The 14,857-nt window shown below is 39.4% G+C and overlaps 1 protein-coding gene across 11 annotated transcripts in view; it reads left to right on the top strand.

Moving 5' to 3' along the window:
* Nucleotides 1–12,068, top strand: part of LOC134882989 (inositol 1,4,5-trisphosphate receptor type 1-like) — a 99,507-nt gene extending 87,439 nt beyond the window's left edge. For all 11 annotated transcript variants that reach the window (XM_063911060.1, XM_063911056.1, XM_063911053.1 and 8 more), the window contains 3 exons: nt 801–961; nt 9,198–9,359; nt 10,943–12,068. In XM_063911060.1, coding sequence (XP_063767130.1) covers nt 801–961; nt 9,198–9,359; nt 10,943–11,029 — 410 coding nt within the window. In that variant the 3' untranslated portion in view covers nt 11,030–12,068. The remainder of the gene's footprint in view (nt 1–800; nt 962–9,197; nt 9,360–10,942) is intronic.
* Nucleotides 12,069–14,857: the final 2,789 nt, after the last annotated feature.

Raw genomic sequence — 14,857 nt, 5'->3', positions numbered from 1 at the left:
AAGAAAGTGACTCACGACCTTTGTCACACATTTTAATCAGCACTGTAAGGAAGTCACAATCCCTTCTTAGAATTTAACAAGGCAACCGTGATACATTCGAGTCAAAGCCAGAAGCAAAACTAGCAAAAAGCTGCTGTGTATCTGTGCAGTGACATCAGAGAGTGTGCATGCTGAGGTTTGCAAATGATGATGACATCAAGGCGAATCAAAGGAGGGGTCTGCTCAGAGTATGAGCGAGCTGCTTGCTGTGCAACATGGGGGCAGTTTTTTGTGAGTAGCATAAACAGCGAAACGCCTCCTCTTCCCAGAATGAATGTTTAGTCATGGCAGGTGCTGCTGCTGCTGCGGCTGCCGCGGAGGAGGAGGAGGAGGAGGAGGAGGAGGAGGAGGAGGAGGAGGAGGAGAGGAGGGGGAGGAAGGGGAAGGGGAAGGGGAGGAGGAGTGCTTCTTCCTGTTGCCTGATGGCTCTTGACCATGTTAGAGTGTACACTCACACAGAAGCTGGCCTCATCCGTCACTAAACAGTCACTCATTGGCATTTGGTCTGAACTAACTTTGTGTTGGGCAACACCATTAGAGGGTTATTCCATTTTTCTGCAAATGCAAAACAAGAGCGTAAAAAGGATAAGAGGGATTTGGTGTGACAGACTTTTTCAGCAGAGCTCACCTGATCTTTTTTGTCCATTCCCTTGTGAGCCAATTTCAATGAGTCATCCTGCTTTAGGTCACAAGAGCGGTTACATCGTGTGTGTTTCCTCACGGTGTTTAATTATTTTGTGTGTGTATGTGTCATTTTCTAGGATTGGAGAGAGACAAGTTTGACAATAAGACGGTCACCTTCGAAGAACACATCAAAGTGGAGCACAACATGTGGCACTACTTGTTCTTCATCGTGCTGGTGAAGGTGAAGGACTCCACCGAGTACACCGGCCCGGAGAGCTACGTGGCAGAAATGATCAGGGTAAGGATGACGTCACGCACATCGATCTGTTTCAAAGCCCTACACACAATCACAACCTTCACATCTAGACAGCAGGGGACTATTATTGGGTCTTATTTCACGGCTTCGTAAAATACTCCATTCTGATTGGTTAATTTGGACATTTCAGAGGTTGTTAATACTGGATAACACACTGCTGCTAAGCTAAATAATGATCATTGCTAAGGAGGAACAAGGGAGCGAAGGAAAGAGGTTAGAGTGCTGGACGTCAGAGAAATCATCAGAACAAGGCAGACAGGAAGTAAAACTGGAACACGGTATGAGCCCTGGCATTGTTCAAGGACTTGTTAGTGGAAAATAAACTGTTATTAGACTTGGACACTACAGAAAACCTGGATAAGGGGTGCCGTCATTTTGAGTGACGTTGCTGTCCCCGCAGTTCCAGCCGTTGCTACGCAGTGGAACAGACTTTTTTTGTTTTTGGAAGCACTGAGATACTTTTTAAGACCATCAAATCATTGATATATTAATATTGGGAGTCTAGTCAATGGTTTATGAAGCATGAGGCTGTGCAATATTCGGCATAATGTGCAACGAGGCGGTTATTAATAAAAAAAAACACCTTAAAATCATCGGGCATGACGTGAAGAGGGGGGAACTTGGTCGCCCTGCACATTAATCCTTTCATGTCAAATAGAATATGCTTTCTGAGAACAAATCCTCCATTTTTCAAGCTCTTCTGTTTTCAAAACAAACCTTTTTGACCTCTGTTTGATACCGCGGGAAACAACTCCTGCTTCAGAGCCGACACATGCAGCAGTACCATGCGACCCTATCAGTTGCTGCTGTGGTCTCCACTGAGGTTAACCTTCACTGCTCACAGCTCTGCAGCGCTGTGGCTCCAGCCATCACGTTTACGGGTCTGGAAAAAGAATGCATCTCTGCAGATTTTGGTTTTTCTGCACCAGCGACGGGCAGAGTGTTCATCTTTCTGTTTTTTACCTCTCTTGTCTCAGGACTGCATTATGTAATCCTCCGCCTCCGTGACCTTGAATCCTTCAAAAGTATTATCACATCAGTCACTTTAGTGAATGGTGAATTAGCATTCAGGCAGAGTCTGCAATTGGCATAAAATGTGTTAATCCCCCGAAGCAGCCATGCCTCGCTTTAATCATTAAGCACACACAGATCTCACCCTGCATATAACCTCATGATAGGCAGAGCAGGACCAAGCGCATGCCTTTGTTAAGCAGCAGGGTGAGGATGTCTCCTTTTTAAAATGACAATAAAAAAGTAATTAAATCATCAAAGATATATTTTTCCTTATATTTAAGATTTCTTTTTTAATTCATTTTTCTTTCATTTTATTTACGTTTTTGATTATTGTTTTTATATTTTAGGATTGTCAAATTAACAGGTTTATTAGATTAATTTAAAAAAATTAAATACATTTTCCAGGCAAATAGAAATTTTATAATTTAAATGTAATTTCATAATTTAAATTGTAATAAATTAATTGATTGACAGCCTTAATATTTATACTGTAATATGTGTTTTGTGTAGATTTTTCCTTTTGTTTGTTATTTTTTTCTTATATTAAATAAAAACAACAAACAAAAATGATAATAATTGTAATAAGAAAAACTGGAGCAAGGTTATGGTCTGAAATACATTTCGAGATCTCAACAAATAAGAGTTTGTGTTTGCTGCTACAAACACGATAAACAAGCCCGACACTGAGGATTCAACCAGAAGATCTCTGTGGAAATAAAAAACAGAAATGAAATTGACTGATTGTTTAGCTGGTGGCATCATAACCTCATAACCTATGAGAAATTGTAAGTCTCTATAACTGCCAGAGGAAAGCCCCTTCTTCTGAAGTGGTTGCTCTCCTGACGCACTTGTGCTGCTGTCACTTTCTGACGCAGTCTCTCCTTCGATACCGTTCAGCACACTCCGCTGCCTTCCTCACCCTGATCTGCTGCCTTCGGTCTTGTGAGGGACCACCTGATTCGGGATTAACCCCCATCCTCCGTCCCATTAACCTTACACCCCACTGAGCCTGAATGAGTTTGTTAAGGTTGCGTTCTGACGGAGCGAAGCTTGCACACATGGTGCAAAAGACCCCGATGACCCATCGGCTGACCCAGTCATCCCCGACATTAACTCCCAGCTTCACATTGTCCTGTTGTCCAGGCTTCCACAGAGATGTTTGTTTCTACGAGGACTCTTTTGGTTATTTGAGTGAGAGAGCAAAGATAAAGACAGAGAAATGAATTGTATTTATTTTATTTTATTTCTGAACATTCACAAACATGCAAAGTTGCTAATTATGTCTGATTAGTTACATTTTAGATTGTGCAGGCTAAGCCAATCATTCAGAAATATTTTAACCATTACCATGTGCATTATGGTGAGAACCTTTGCTAAAATACTGTATTTGGGTACAATTTTAAGGTAGTTGTACCTCCTTTTGCTACTTTATACTTTCAGTTTTACACCTCTTTAGATTTTAGATGTACTTTTAAAGATGAAAAGTTGTATAAAATGTAAAAACATAGAGTTGAAATATTATGCAAAGTAATTCAAATTAGCTCCACTTTTACCAGCTGTAATAAACACAGTAATACATTACGTTTTCTTATACCTTCAGTGTAGTTTGATACCAACAAGTGAGTGCTTTTACTTCTAAAGATTTTAAAGAATTGTAATGCCGAATTCGTCACAATATGGCCTTGCTACTTTTACTTCAGTGAAAAGTGAGTACTTATTCCACCACTGATATACATCAGTACTGACACAGGGAACAACATGTGTTATATGTAAGAATTTGGTATGATTTGCTTTAATGCTTTATGTTTTTTGCCATTATTAATAAAACATCTATAATGACTTTTCTTGCTGTTTACCAAGACTTATTGTGCCTTTCGTGTTCTTGGCCAAACATTTTGTCTCGATTATGTCCCACATTTATAGTTTACATACTGTGTAGTAAAGAGGCAAAATCCCTTTCCTTCAAGTGTTCCCCACCACCCCCAAAGTATTAATACTGTTGCAAAATGAAAATATGTTTTGTAATCCTGTTTAAATTGTGCTATACATTTTTAAAATTTAAAATATCATTTTGCAAGCCAGTTAAGTCACAGTTGTTCATAGTTGCATTTAGTTTTATGTAAAGCAAGACCTGTTGGTTGCACAGTTGTAACTTAATTCAACTTAGTAACCCATCAAATATATATGTTTTAAATGTACCCACACTTATCGTAGCTTTGTGTTTTCTAAGGATTTTTAAACATACAAAAATGATTCACTGAATTAAAGAAATTCATAAATGAAACAAACTGCAATGCATTTCTATAATGCCCCGATATTATTATTGTTTTGCTTGCTGTAATTCATTCAGCCTGTTACTGATTTCTCTCACATTATTTATAGAATTGCTCCGATGTGCACTGTGTCTTGCCCTGCGTGTTTCGCTGTGTTTGATGGTGCATTACCATGGAAGAATCAACAGAAGAGCGGGGGGGGGGGGGGGGTTGTACAAGTCAGTTCACTCTGACAATGACTGGGACTGACGTCAATGGTGGAGGGCTCTGAGTGAAGTGTCATCTCTGAGCTGTGAAAGATGATGCTCCTCTCACAAAAGGTCATTCTTACTGCACTCAACACTGCAGGATTCCCCGACTGCTCAAGCTAATGTAAAGCTTCCACAGCCACAAACACTCAGAAGATCGGAGCAGAACGAAATATGCTCACCATGTCTGTTTGGACGAATCTTTTTTAAGCATGTATTTGCATTATCTGGTCGTGAGTGGGCTGGGAGCTTGTCATGTGTCTTGTGGCGACTGTGACGTTTTCTGTTGCTGTTGTAACCACACAGCATCCTGTTTCTCTCTCATGGCCGTGCGGTTTTAAAAATGAAAAATGTACTTCCGTCATTTCCATTGAACCGGAGTGTTAAGTCGTGGCTTCACTTCTCAGTTTACTGGAAGAGGTTTCATTTGTAAACACTGGGGTTGGAAAGAGGGCCGGGCTGCGAGGGGGGCGAAGTCGTCAAACAAACAACACGTGTGCTTTCGGCCGACAGGATCCAACGACGGGAAATTACCTCTGTTATGATGAGTTCTTATTTTTGTGAAAGCATGGGAGCAGAAATGTGTGTGTTATATACTTTTGACAGGGAAGGTATTCGATTTTCTATCATTTATTCTTCCAAATGCTTGTTTTCGGAATGGAAATTTGATCATTGAGGCTAGGTTACTTACGTTCTCCAGTCACACTCAAAATAACGTCATATAGGCATAAAAAAAAGCAGCAACTTTATAGATTATACCATGAACAGTCTATTGTCTGTACACATACATTTATAAACATAGAGATTTGTCTGGTCTCTACAAGTTTGAGGTGCGATAGAGCTCTGGGCACTAGTCACAGTGCGGGTTGGTTTTCCTTTTCTGATCAGTCAGTGACGGTTAAAAAATTCAACCATGGATGTATGAAGAGGGCTGGGTATAGCTTTGAAAGCAGGACCACGTTTGTTCCAAGTTGTGCATGAAGCCAAAATGGCTCAACTCTTGAGCACAAAATTCCCCGGATCTTCAGCCTCCATTGGGGCCACAGAGCATGCACTTGTATTTTTGTCACGCCCCGCCTCCAGTTCTTTCTGTCACAGCAGCGTCATGCCTGTTCCCAGCTCAGTCATATGAATGGATTCAGCTTTAAGTGCATTTTACAAATGTTTAGCCATACTGAATTACATAGAAATGATTCGAGTGTTAGCTGCTATAGTGTTAGATAAATGCACGCTGATTTACAGGAGTCTGTTTCCCAATGTAAGTCAATGGGGAAAGTGTTTTGGAGCCCAATGGCTTCATGTGACCGACACAGAAGTTGTAGTACTACCGTTTGGCCACTATGAGAATGTAGCAGACTTCCTCGGGGTTTGATCTCAACCCTGATTGGCTGAATGTCATGTCACTTGGTTCATTCCCATCGGGGCTTCTTTGCATTGAGTTCATAATGTATGCAATAGCACCAAAGACTGATTTGCAAGCCCTGCAATGATGGAATCGTCGTACTGAAACATGTATTTGGAGGAACACAAACGTGTCCTATTAATATAAGTGAGCAATTGAGAAAAATTGCAACGTGTTCAGGAATGGAGAAGCTGTGTGGGGGCAAGTTAAAGAGGTGAACAAAGCCGCCGGCTCTTTGCAGTCAGAAAGTGGAACTTGTTAACAGCAGTGTGTGTGTGTGTGTGTGTGTGTGTGTGTGTGTGTGTGTGTGTGTGTGTGTGTGTGTGTGTGTGTGTGTGTGTGTGTGTGTGTGTGTGTGTGTGTGTGTGTGTTCATCATCTCAGCGCTGTGTGATTCCCCTCTGTCTGCCTCTGAATTGGGACTGTTTTGTGGTTCTGACGGCCACCTCAGTCACCCCAACACCCCCGTAACAACCACTGAAACCTCCGGGACTTTTCCAGACCAGTTCTGCTGTTTTTGAGCCAGTCAACCTCAACGACATCCTCTCTTTTCATTCATGCTGCATCATATTGCAGATGTATAGACACATCTGGGGCATGCGAAACATAAGAAAAGATGTACCTTTATTAAGCCCCGTGGGGAAATTCAAGCATTTATGCCGCAACAGATAAGAAAAAACCGAACAGACTCACACAAAGATATGAAATACAAATATAACAAATACAATTATAAACATGATACACAGATGAAGGTTTTAGAACAAACTGCTAGAGCCGGAAATAAAAGAAACGATGTCAGCATATACATTTGAAACATACATGCGTTCCCATGGCTGTGGCCTTTTTGAAAAGCAGGTTCAGACAGCGCTCAATAACGATGGCATGTGAAGGTCGAGTGCCGGAGGAGATGGGAGTGTGAAAGAATGCAGCCCAGTGGCCCCGTGTGAACCCTGGGCTCCGTGTTTGGGGTCATGTCACCGTCACTGATGCAATAAAATAGATGTTAAGATACCTAAATAAATACTTGGTATCGTGTTAATACTTGGTTCAAAACACTAATCTTATTTTCCATTACAAACAAAAAAGTCAATTTATTTTTCCTTTATGTTTTGATCCTTTTCATTCGGTTCAACAAGAGTTGGAGGATGAAACCAGCTTTATTTTGTCACACATGAAAGTGCACACCCAGCCAAATTGGGAGCGGTGGTGGGGGGGTTCGGTGCTTTGCTCAAGGGCACTTCATCAGGGACCAGGAGGTGAACTGGCACCTCTCAAGGTACACGTCCACACTGGTCCGATCGGGACGTGAACCGGTGACACTTCGGTTCAAAGATATAGATATATTTCAGATAGAGAAGAGAAGACAGAAAGGGATTGACTAAATATAAATATTATTTGACTTTTTTCTTATCTGCTATTCAAGTGTTCTTAGTGGATAGTTTATTTAGCTCAAAGCTATATACGCTTTCTAATATAAATTCAAACATCTTTTACCTTACCCTTGTTTTGATCATTAAGATTTCAGTCTGTTTAAAACTACAGGTCCCAGAAATCTTGGGAGTGTAAACAGCCATAGCATTTCTTTTGCGACTGGGATTGGCCATATCAGTGTTTTTCTTTCTCTGCTAATACTGTAAAGCAGCAGCAGTGATACGACATTGAGAGAGCGTGAACATCTCACAGCATGGCAGATATAAATGTGTGTTACAGTGGATTACATGGAGGCATTGCTTCTTGGATTTCTTTGAAGGTGTCAATGAAAGTGCAAGAATGGGATTTTCCAACACTGATAATGAAAATGACAACATCCTGTGGAGATGTAGTAGCTGCCTGTAAAAGCATTACATTTAACAAGTATAAAGACGGGGTGTGATTTCACAAAAATCTTAATTCTAACCTCAGAGTGTTTTGTGGTGTATAAAACACATGCCAACAAAGAGTTAGAGCCTTTTTTTTTACACCTCCCACAAGGTAAACTGCCTTTTGGTTCTTAACTGTTGTAATCACTTTACACCATCACTCATACTGAGAGTGGTTGTGCCCAAAGTGTGCCATACTTCACCAGCTCTAACGTTTTAGTCAACATTCCCTTATCAAACGTGTCCGTCATGCCAGGGGCACCGATTCACCACTTCATGTAATATATCAAACGTGTACTCTCAAGTTAAATTCAACCCTCCTTCCACTCTCCACCTCTCCTCCAGCTACAGCACTTAGTAATGCTTCACAGGAGCATTCAAGTGCTGCGTGTTTATCTTAGCGTGTGAGGCGATGCGTGTAGAGTCAAATGAGGAAGTTTCTTTCTCCCTCTTACATCTTTTTGTAAGTGTCATCATGCATGAATGTAAGGTAAGAAAAGACGCGATGGAAACATGTCACTGATGACTGAACCGCCTGTTCACAGTGATTTCAAGAATGTCCTCACATCCCATGTGATTCAAATATGGAAAGTCCCTCAAGATTGCTTTTATAGTAGGCTTCAAATCACCGCACAGCCATTAAAGAAGGAGACATTAAAGAGCACTAATCCAATAGAGCTTCTCAAATGTTGACTCTTAATGCCAAATGTGTGAAGCATTTTCAAATAAAAGATAGAAATAAAGAACATTTCTTCCAGAATGCTGGTTTAATCGAATGATAATAAAAGGAAAATAATTCTAAATAATTCAGTTTTAGATGTGCACAAGTGGGCAAAAGGTCCTTTATTAAAAGAGGCCCTATTCTGCTTCCTGGGTTCCCCTCTACTGTAGTGTGTTATAGGTTTGTGTGCATGTAAATGGTCTGCAAAGGCTAAAATCCCAAAGTCCCCCCCCCCCCTCTGCGTGAAACGCCTCCATTGTACTCCTTTGTTTACTTATGTAGCATAGTGACAACACTCGCGCTCCTATTGGCTAGCAACAAATTGTACATGATAAGCTAAGGGGCGGGACATCTCTAAGCATTGACCAATCCCAGATCCGGCCAGCTAGCCAATCAGATCAGACTGGGCTCTGGTTTCAGACAGAGGGTGAAAGGGGAAATGAAGAGCTTTTTGAACATTAGAGCATGTGAACATGTCACAGAAGAGGCACAAAATACAAATATGAAACCTAAAAATGAGTGTAATAGGGCCCCTTTAATGAAAGTACTTAATATTTTGTGTATCCGCCCCATGATTCGTGTTCACTCTAAATCTAACTTAATCTTTCTGGCAAAAATAACAATTGCCCAGTGTGCAGTAGATCTAAGACAAAACATAAAACATGTCGGCTGGTGTTAACCCCTCAGATTTCTCTTCCCCAGGATCACAACTTGGACTGGTTCCCTCGGATGCGGGCCATGTCCCTGGTGAGCAGCGACGCAGACGGGGAACAGAACGAGATCCGAAGCCTGCAGGAGAAACTGGAGTCCACCATGAAGCTGGTGTGCAACCTGTCGGGACAGCTGACTGAGCTCAAAGAACAGGTGGGTTCAGCTAGAGCAAGAAATTGATGGAGTTTCACTACGGATGCTGAGAGCAGACGCTGCACTGGGTTTGTTTGGTTGCAGCTCTTTGCCCTTTAGATGCAGAACTTTCTAAATGTATGAGGTGGTGAGTCATACAGTAAATCACAACACGGCTCATGAGGCTCTTAATGTGATCTATATTTTAAGTGCTTTATAATTGATTGATTCAGTTAATTCTCAGAATTTACCAGACCACCGAATTAGGACAGTGATTTTATTCTAAATATCTGCTTTTCATTAGACCTCTGAGTGAGATTACAGAAGAATAAACGGAAAGAAGATCCATATTTATTTTAATTTGTTGCATTTCTAGAACACAGTCAAACTTCTTAAAATAAAATTAGACATTTAGAGAATACCGCTGAGCTTTCACTATCGGCACTCTGGTAGAAATGACGTGTTTATTCTCAGAATGTCAGCTTTTTCTCAATATATAATTTAGACTTTATTCTACGAATGCAACAAAAACTACTTCCTCATCTCATTCAGTTTTGCTTAGGCACTTTTGATTTCAACTTTTCTCTTTCTCCAGCCCTATCATCTGTATTTCTATAGTGAAATAGTTATTCTGACATAATTCCAGAATACCTTTAAGAGTATGTTTGCAGAATAAACACCAGGAAAGTGTCCCTTTTATTGCGTAAGAATACATGAGACTTAAATTGCACAATTGCTGCAATCAGGTGATTCTAGTACACAGAATAGTAAAAATGTCTTTACCCTTGAAATGAGAACTACGTGTGAGGAAGTGAATGTTACTGAGACATTTTGACCCAGACAGGGGGAAATGATTATTGTGTTGCTGCAAGCTGTGAAGGGCACAGTAGCATCGGTCACATTTCAGTCCCAATCCAACATGTGCGAGGGCTGTTTTTGACTTATTTTATGAGCCAACGATTCAACAAGTGTGATTGTGCGGTCACGTTAATGCAGATTCGTCTCGGAGAGGACATGGCACTCTTTCAAAGTGGAGCACAGGCGTTAAAGTGTGCTGCAAATGTTCTCTGAAAGGCTGGCTAAATTACACAATTAAAGTGTTGAAAAAAGGCTCTGGTTCTACGGCTAAGTGAGTTTACACCGTCCACTGATGAGTTTAACGATATTTTCTGCAACACATAGAATTATTCCCCCTCACACACTCATTGCAAGACCACTTTGCCTTCTCGCTTTTAATATGGTTGTGTTTCAGTGTCGAGGTGTAAAATGTTCCTCTTATCTTAAATGACAGAGTGAATTCTTGACAGAAAAAACCCTTTTTGTTCGTGTCGCTAAAAAGGTTAGCACGTGTGTTATGACTCACGGGCTTTGCTTGATGTTTGAAATTTCTTTTGACTTGGTTTCAGTTTGAGTGCTTTGTTTGGTGCTGCTTTCGTCAGCGGTCACAGATAGCAGCGCCGATGACGATGCTGGAAAGGATTTCAAAAGAGTCAGTGGAGCATTGCACGGCGTGTGTTCCTTTCTGTAAAGTAAAATGTGTGTCCAAGACGAGGAAAATGGTGGATTATTTTTGAAAATGTGTTCTTTTTTCCTGTGCTCTCCAGATGACCGAACAGAGGAAGCAGAAGCAGCGGATCGGTTTGCTGGGACACCCTCAGCACATGAACGCCAACCCACAGCAGCCCGCGTAAGGTCAAGTGACACAGCCCTGCACATAGCGCGTACCGCACTGAGTGTAATCTATAAGGGAAACACTGTACCATAGGTAGTCATAAGGCGATGTGTAGCTCTACCCCACGCAAAAAAAAGTGACGCTCACTCACCTCGTTCTGTTCAGTCCGGTCGGAAAAACGGTGCCAAAAGTTTTCTACGTAGAAAAAAAAATTGGATTTCTCAACACATGGCCTTCACTGGTTGAACTTGATGAACTGGACAGGAGGATTTAGTCCCATTTTAATGTTTTCTATTCTGGGCAGTATTAAATGTCTTATTTTTGTATGTGGTGCAATATATAATAACTTAAATATGCAACCTCATTGGTGTGTGGATTCAATCGATCATGTCTTATTTAAAAAGCCAATTTTGTTCCTCTGGATAAAATAGGGAGTAGTTGTGTTTGCTTACTGAAATATAGAGATAATACTATATAAGCTGGCCTCCTTAATTAACATTTGTATTCCTTTGAAATGTGAGTGTCTACCACACTCGATAGAGATAGTTATTTATTGTGTGAGAGCAATAGTTTCTGACACCCGTGTAAATCAAGTGTTTTCATATCTCAGTGCTAACTTATTTTATGATAAATTTGCTTTCTTATTTACTCCCGTTCTAAAGGACATTTAGAATGTGTAAATGATTCAGTATCACTCATGCTATTACAAGATGCTCAGGAGTATTTGACTGTAATAAACATCATTAGCTTATTTTTCAGCAAACATGTTCCACTGTGCCTGTTTTGGTCTAAGTCTGACACATGTTTGCAGAGTCTCTAACTTTTATTTTCCTTTTCACTAAAGAGTATAAGTTGGTTTTCATGCTACTGTTAGAATAATCTCCTTTTCCCTTTTTTGAACTACTATGTGTACATAAAGTTTGCTGCTTCTCTTCGCTTTTGTATAGAAAATGAGTTGGAGAAAAACAACTGAATGATAAGAATACCTAAAAATCTAAGCACTGTCAATTTGTATATTAAAGTAGAGTTATTTATTAAAATTGATGTAATTATCCTAACATGTGTGTTGTTTTTATTCAAGATTCAAGAAGCTTTATTTATCCCGAGGGGAAATTACTATTGTTAGTAGTTATCCATATAGAACTGTTAAAGTGATTTATTATTTAATAGTATTCAGCATCTGGATGCCTCGAAGGTTATTTATACACCCTGGTACATTTTTACCCAAATCTAATTTAGCAAATGTAATCAAATAGAAGAAACAAGAGGTCCAATATGCACCCTGTAAATGTTGTTTTAGATACAACTATAAATATATACAGTATACAAGGAATTTCGGCTGGTGTTTTCCAGTTTTAAAATGAAGTTTATTGTCCTGAATTAATTTTTAGCTTTCAGGGAAAGTACGGGTGGCATGTGTATAATCGGCTGGATTTAAATTGGCATATATCCTCATTTATAGGGACTTTCTATAAAGATTCCAAGTGTTTATCAAGCTTTACTCGTCTTCAGAGGAGCTTTTCTCTTACCATGTGTGCAACATAGAATAATGCCTTGTGAATAAAGTACTGTCCCCATTTAGCTTCATACTCGGAGTCGAGATGCTGTTTTGCTTTCAGTCAAACTAAAACTAAAGTGAGAGAAAACATGTTGCTAATCAGTGTATCACTTATGATCAGATCACAACTCTAGGACTTTTCTCAAACTTCTATTTTCTCCACAGGTTTACATTGAATTTAAAAAAAGAGTGCAAATACAGAATCAAATCCTATCTGTTTAACATACGGGTTACACAATGTAGATTATTGCCATCTACATTGTCCCTCACAAACTTTTCTACAGTAGCAATATTTGTAAATATGTGCAATAGTGGAAACTAACTGGGCATGTTTCCTCCAGAGCTTCTTTATATTTCATTACATTTCAGAGGATTTTTTTCTCCAGTACATTTATTTATCAGCCTTAATTCTGAGTTACATTTTCTGATAACAATTTGAATGCAAAAAGTATAATCGATCAGACAGGAAAAGGTAAATAAGTGAATTTACCTAAGTATTAAACTTAAGTACAATTTATTTGAGTATTTCCATTTAATGCTAATTTATAGTACAAGTTGGAAGCAAATGTCGTACTCTTTACTCAGTTACTTAGCTTAAATTAATAACTACTCTGCAGATTATACATTTCGAAATTATTTATTTTAATTTAGCTGTAAAGTAAATCAAATAATCCCAACCTGTAAAGGTAGCAACAATGAAGTGATAAACAGGTTAATGCATCTGTTCATATAATAGTCATTTCATTTTCTGAAATGGGCCATCCTGCATTCAGACTTTTACTTTTTGTATTTAAATGATATTTTGTTGCTCAATATTTTCTCTAAACAGTCCAATGTTCAATGCATGATTTAAAAGAGCCTCTAGATACTTCTTCCACCTTTGCCCCCTTATCTACATCATGTTTTCCCCCGTGGCTTTTTTTAAACAGAACAAAAGCAGTGGAGGGTTTTAGAGACACCTGTTTCATTTTCTCCACTTTTTAATAATCGGGATTTGGAACAAAGTTGAACCCTTTACCGCCTAATTTCCGGCATGGCACACCTTTGTTTTGCACCTGTTTGCCCCTTTAGTTTGTGTGTGTGCTGCTTCGGGACGTCGGCGCGGGGAACCGAGCGCCCACTCGGGCACTCTCGGTTATCTGCGCGGTGACGTCATCAGCAGGGATGCGCTGCTCCTCGGCTTTTCCCTCCGCCATGAGGAGCTCAACGTGACAGCCCGCAGGTACTAGCGGCTTTAGTGCTATCAGCACAGCGCGCAGGAGCTATAAAAAAAACACACACAACAAAATGAGTGTCATCCCGCTGCAGGTGCACGTGCCACACAGCGAGAGGGCACAGTATTAAATGACAACGCTTTCTTGAGCGCGTGACACATGCCCTGCCACACACAACATGTGTACATGATTCGCTGCAATAAAACAAGAACATGGATTTTAATACATTATGTTTGACTCATTTTGTGAGGTTATAATTGGTCGTATTTTTTCATTTAAGTGTTTATATATAATGAAAAGTAACACCACAGCAAAGTATTGTCTCGTATTAAATTAAATTCAACAATAAGGAGAAAAATACATTAAAAAAAATATATAAACGTTATTTAGAAGCAAATATTTTCAGTAATTATAACAGACGGAAATACTCAGACTAATATTATTGTTATTATTGTCGCTATGTTTGCTGTTATTGATCAATAGCTGTTCTGTTATTAGCTGAATAAAAACACATTTTAGCATGTGGTGTAAAGTTCACATGTTACTAACGATTTGTCTCGTCTGTTAAAGGAGAAAATAAATAAATTCCTATTTGAACAAAAAATAAAGAATGATTATTGTTATTATTATAATAACAACTCCTCAGTGTTTATTACCAAAACGATTATTATCATTGTAAGATAGGGATGTTATTAGACTTATTATCATATGTTTTATTGTTTTTATTAAATAGTGACTCTGTTATCCTAATAGCCCAGTTTAATGAAAACAGTACATGTGTTGTGGTGTAACATAACCTTATTATGACTATTGAAAGAAAATCTGACTGATTTGTCGAATTTACCTCGTCGAATCTCGTGTTGCATACAGTCATTTAAAATGCTAAAAAATACATGTATGTTTTAATGATGACGTCACTTTATAGACTAAAAATATTTCTGGTTATCTTTTGTCACAATTTAAAATTTAGGCTTCTGTTTAAACAAATAATAGTCCTCCGCGTCTGGACTGTCGAGCAGCGATTGTTGCTCTACTTTCTGTCTTTGTAAACACGGTTTGCCCCGCCAGCCGGAGC

Source organism: Eleginops maclovinus, chromosome 20 (genome assembly GCF_036324505.1).
Source record: "Eleginops maclovinus isolate JMC-PN-2008 ecotype Puerto Natales chromosome 20, JC_Emac_rtc_rv5, whole genome shotgun sequence".
NCBI lineage: Eukaryota > Metazoa > Chordata > Actinopteri > Perciformes > Eleginopidae > Eleginops > Eleginops maclovinus.
The sequence above is the reverse complement of the archived record's forward strand: the minus strand, read 5'-3'. Positions and strand labels throughout refer to the sequence as shown.